Source organism: Triticum dicoccoides, chromosome 6B (assembly GCF_002162155.2).
Source record: "Triticum dicoccoides isolate Atlit2015 ecotype Zavitan chromosome 6B, WEW_v2.0, whole genome shotgun sequence".
Lineage (NCBI taxonomy): Eukaryota > Viridiplantae > Streptophyta > Magnoliopsida > Poales > Poaceae > Triticum > Triticum dicoccoides.
The window spans coordinates 331,544,052-331,549,385 of record NC_041391.1 but is presented as its reverse complement, the minus strand read 5'-3'; the positions used below and the strand labels follow the sequence as shown (position 1 = coordinate 331,549,385).

General features: G+C 49.1%; 1 protein-coding gene across 1 annotated transcript; it reads right to left on the bottom strand.

The window, feature by feature from the left end:
• Window positions 1–3,508: 3,508 nt before the first annotated feature.
• Window positions 3,509–5,281, bottom strand: LOC119322459. Its single transcript, XM_037595948.1, has 2 exons — window positions 4,324–5,281; window positions 3,509–4,122 (listed from the first exon to the last, which is right to left on the bottom strand). The coding sequence occupies exon 2, from the start codon at window positions 4,060–4,062 to the stop codon at window positions 3,553–3,555; it is 510 nt and encodes a 169-aa protein (XP_037451845.1). The 5' UTR covers window positions 4,063–4,122; window positions 4,324–5,281; the 3' UTR covers window positions 3,509–3,552.
• Between the last annotated feature and the right edge of the window lie 53 nt (window positions 5,282–5,334).

Genomic DNA, 5,334 nt, shown 5'->3' with positions numbered 1-5,334 from the left:
TTCCACGACCGGCAAGTCCCCCTTCGAGGTCGTCTACGGCTTCAACCCTTTGTCCCCATTGGACATTCTACCTCTTCCTCTACAAGAGCGAACCAACCTCGACGCAAGCGCTCGTGCACGCTACATCAAGAAGATGCATGAAGATACAAGGCACACCATCGAGCGCCAAGTACAACGACTAACGACCAAGCTCAACATCAACAAGCAACCCATGGTATTCAACATTGGGGATCTAGTGTGGCTACATCTTCGAAAGGACCGCTTCCCCAATGAACGCAAGTCCAAGCTTCTACCACGCGCCGATGGACCTTTCAAAGTTCTAGCACGCTACAACGACAACGCCTACAAGATCGACTTACCACGAGACAAGTACAACGTGAGCGACATCTTCAACGTCAAGGACCTCGCACCTTTCCATGGTGATGCACCTTTTGATCCAAGGTCGGATCTCTCCCAAGGGGGGGGGGGAGATGATGCGGAGCATCCCTCGCTCATCCCCATGGACGTGCCTACATCTCCCTCAACACCACTTGGACCCATGACACGAGGCCGAGCTAAGGCCATTGAAGATAAGACAGTGTCCGGACGTCCGACGAGTCCCAGGACACGAACGACCGGACCCTCTGGACGTCCGAGACTTTGTCACCCGAACCAAATCTACGGACGTTCGGAGCGGACCGGACGACCGGACGCCAAGCGCCAGAACCGAAACTACGGACGTCCGGGCGCGCCCGGACGACCGGACCCTCCTGAAGCCCCGGACGATCGACCCCCTACGGACGACCGACGCGCCTGCACCCGAGCTGAGACAACGTACGTCCGAGCCCGCCCGGACGACCGGACCGTCACGAGCCTCCGGACGTCCGACGCCTTCCGGACGTCCGACTCCTGAGTGAACAAACCTGTGGGCTGGAGCCCTTGTACCCCTTCGTTTTGACTTCCATTTGCACTAAGACTATAAATAGGACACCCCCACCTCCTTGTACGGGTAGCATTGGATTAGCTCATATTTGTGAGAGAGCCTTTGCTCATCCACTTGGATACTTCTCCTCGGAGTTCAGGACCTCTTCGGAGAAGATCCCCCAAGCGGATTCAAGACCCCTTTCTAGGGAAGACCATCAAGACCTCCGTTAGGAGATGAACTCTCCTTTGTATCCTTACCTTTGTTGATTGTGGATCATATGCATCTCTGTGTGTTCGGTGATCTAGCACTTGTGTGATCTATTCTTTGTTGGTTTCGTGATCCTCTCTCGTCCTCCCCGTGATTTCCCCTTTGTGCTTCCGCGTGTTCTTCGTGTTTCTCCCGTGGGATCCCTCCAAATGTGAAAGATCATCCACCTAGGGTTTTGCCCTACATCACATTAGCTGGGTTCAGTTAGCTGCTGTCAGTTACCTAAGTTCAGTTATGTAATGTCAGTTAGCAATATTCAGTTAAGTACTGTCAGTTAGATATGTTCAATGAAGTTAAATAAACTTCAAAAAAAAATAACTTACTTATTTGGCCTACATTCAACTGCATTATTTGGCCTACATTCAACTTAATTTTGTGTAACAAAAAAAATGTTTGGCCTGGGTCTCGAACCCAGGACCGTGGGTTTGGTAAGCTAGAAGCAATGCCAGTAGAGTAGTTGTCGTGGTTTGGTGTATTTGCTGCCACTGTTGTAGTAATTCGGCAACCGACCGTGATTCAGTTTTTCGACGGGCCGACGATTCAGTTTTCACACTTGTCTTAAATACGGCAACCCACCGCTCTTGTCGCCCACTCCCCACTTCCCTCGTCTCCTCGGTGCTTGCGCTACCCACCCACCTCCATCTCATCGCCACCAAAGAAAACCTCGTCGGAGGTCGAAGCCGCCGCCGACGCCATGGACGGCAGCCTCGGATTGCAGAGGGCCGTCGAAGATCTGGCCGGCGACGACCAGGCGGCACGGGCGGAGCTGCAGGAGATCGCACGCTGGTTCCCGAGCATCCAGATGATGAGGAACCACGCGCGCGGCCTCGTCAAGGTAATGACGGACGACGAGAAGCATCGCGCCATGCCCAGCGGCAATCACGGCGTCGTCGGTGTCCATCCGGCGAAGATCATACAGTTCGCCATGGGGGAGACACGGTCTGATGATCCGGACCAGCGCGCCGCTGGTGGATGTATCGCTCCGCCAAGGCGTCGCCGCAGCAGGACGATCCCAACTGTGTCGCCTCCAAGGCGGAGCGCGTGCGCGAAGTCGCCCTTGCCGTCCCCGCGCCAATCAACAGGGCGTACTGGGACAGGTTTCAGCCTGACCTCCTCCTTCCCGATGATGTCTCCGACGCGGATTCGTCTTCCGACTCTAAGTACGACCACCTCACCTCCGACGCAGACTCTGGCTACGACCCGGAGACCGAGTCGTCTCAAGAGTGGGAGGTGGATGTCATCGTGCTCTCTGACGATGAGCCGGATGAGGTGCAGATGGCACCACGGGCTGTGACCATCCCAATCGACGTGGACGCACTACCGGATGTGCCTGATGGCATCGTCGTCAAGCAAGAGGAGGCGGACGAGGCGGACAAGGTGCCTGCAGAGGAAGAAGTGCATGTCAGGAAGGGGAAGAAGAAAGCAACCAACAAGAGAGCTGCAGATGGGGAGGTGCGCCGCTCGGAGAGGCTGAAGATGCTGAAGGGCAAGTGAAGACGAAGCCTTGAAGCCTTGAAGGATTAGGTATGCTGATATAGTAGAGCAGCATATAAGTTAAGTATTTTGGCAATGTTGTTTAGGTATGCTCTTATATGTAGAGCATATAAGTTATTTTGTGATGTTATGGTGCTGGGGATAACTAAGATGTTGAACTATGATGCTATGGTCAGTGAACTATGATGCTATGGTCAGTTATGCTAAATTATGCTATGAATGTTGAATGTTGTTGTTTAGGTGTTCAAATATCCAATGCTTTACTTAGTTAGTTATATTTGTTGTAGTGTTAACTCTGAACAAATACAATTAACTGACAAAGCTCAGTTAACTAACAGTTAACTAGTTTAATTTGAACAAATCAGTTGAACAAATCAGTTAAAAATTCAGTTAACTGTGAAAATTCAGTTAACTGTGAAAAAATTCAGTTAACTGTGAAAATTCAGTTAACTGTGAAAATTCAGTTAACTGTGAAAATTCAGTTAACTGTGAAAATTTAGTTAACTGTGAAAATTCAGTTAACTGTGAAAATTCAGTTGTCAGTTAACTCTGAACAAATACAATTAACTGACAAAGCTCAGTTAACTGACAGTTAACTAGTTTAATTTGAACAAATCAGTTGAACAAATCAGTCAAAAATTCAGTTAACTATGAAAAATTAAGTTAACTGAAAAAGTTAACTGTCATAAACTTAGTGAACTCACTAAATCAATATTAAGACAATTCAAAAATTAACTGAAAGTAGTTAAATTGAGGGAGTAATTCAGTACACAAATTAGTCAAATTACTTAATACAAATAAGTCTGGAATTCCAAGTGCAAGGTCATACTTGACCTGCTACTAAGCAAGGTCATACTGGACCTGGTACTAATGATTACATTACACCATCATTCAAATTCTTCAAGCATCTCTTTCAGCTTCCTTATCTTGCCCTTGGTGTCTTCCTTATGTTTGAAAAGATCACCAATCATGTACTCTAACTTCTTCTTCTCTTGCTTCAGCACATTCCTCTCCAGCACCAGGTTGTCCCTCTCTTGCACCAGATTGTCCCTCTCTTTCATGATGTTGTCCCTCTCCTGCTTCATTAGGTCCCTCTCTTTCTCTGCCTTGGCCCTGACAACTTGATGAATGGTTGTGAATGATTTATCAGAAATCTTCTTCTTATCAAGATCTTCCTTCATGTCAGTCAGAGCAAGTTGTGTGTTGCCTAGCTGGGCCAGAGCTTGCTCCTTCTCAGCCACCATTTGAGCAAAACCAACCTTAAAAAACCTCAAGTCTCTTTCCATATTTTCCTTCTCTCTCACAACCCTAACATTCTCTTGAGCATGAACCACATTGTCCTTGAGCCTCAGCTTGTTCTCATCTTCATACATGCCCCAGATCCTAGCTAGGCTCATCTTCAAAGGGGCAGGCCACTCAGGATCAACCCACTCCAGATAGCTGCATTTAGGTATGTTCTACAAATTTGCAAATTCAGTACAATGAAAATAGTAGTTCAATACTAGCTGAACAACAAATAACAACATTCAGTTAACTGACAGAGAAGCAACTTAAACACTGAAACTAACTGTCAAAAATAGAAAACATACACACTTAATCTAACTGTCAGAACTGTCAAACTTAACTGAACACTGATACAAGCAAAATCAGCAACTAACCTTCTGTGCACAAGCTAAGAATCTCCTCCCACTATCCACTGAATCAAATGCCACCAGCTTCTGACACACACATTCATGCTCACATCTTGAACTCAGATCTGTGGCCAGGCCGCTCCATTCCAAGCACAAGATGGTGGCAGGTAACTAAAACATAACAAAATCAGCTTCATTTGCTGACTAACAATGCACACCCAAAGAAACCCTAACCATACCAGAGCAAGAGATCTAACCTGCACTTCGCTGCTGACTGACTCAGCGTCGGACGAACTGCCAGAATCGCTCCAGGAAACCATGGCCACGAGCTATGCAAATGTTCAAGGTTCAAAGGAGGTGGTGGGGGAGGGGCCTGGCTGCCGGCGACAGAGGAAGAGGGAGAGCGAGAGGATGGGGAATGGGGAACAGGGAGGCGAAAGGGGGACAACAACAGTAGGTGTAGGGTGGGGGAACAGAACAGCAACGGTAGGTGGGGTGTGGAACGGGGCCAACAACTGTAAGAACTGCGGGTTGAATAGAGTGAACGGCAGGGGCCTTTGTGCAAAATTGCCAGAGCTGACCGGTCCACCCTCTGGACTGCCACATGGCACGCTGTGAGTGGCTGTGGACCAAAACACCATATAGGGTGTCAAGTTTGTGGAGTCCTTAGTCACATTTTGCAAGTTTTGAACTAAAACATCACATTCGGTGCAAGTTTATGGACCTGGGGTGCTATTGCCTCTAAATGAAGGGCGAAGCGCAGAGGGTTGGCATGTCAGCGGCACGAGGCGGGCAGGCCGAGAAGTAGAAAGACCCCACCGTGGTCGGCCGTCCCCTCCATCGCCTTCTCCTCCTCCGACTTGCACGCCACTGATTACTCCCGCCTCTCGCTCCTCTGGTCTGGGCAACGCCAACGCCAACGCCAACGCGAGCCAGAGAGTCTCTCTCTCCGATAGACCTCGCGACCATTTCCACCTCTCGTCGAGCCGCCTCCCTCCACCTAACCTAACGCCCACCTAATCGCTCGTCCAACGCAAG

Bases quoted from the DNA above. Each gene is read 5' to 3' on its own strand.
- LOC119322459 (XM_037595948.1), bottom strand. From the start codon at position 4,062: ATGAGCCTAGCTAGGATCTGGGGCATGTATGAAGATGAGAACAAGCTG.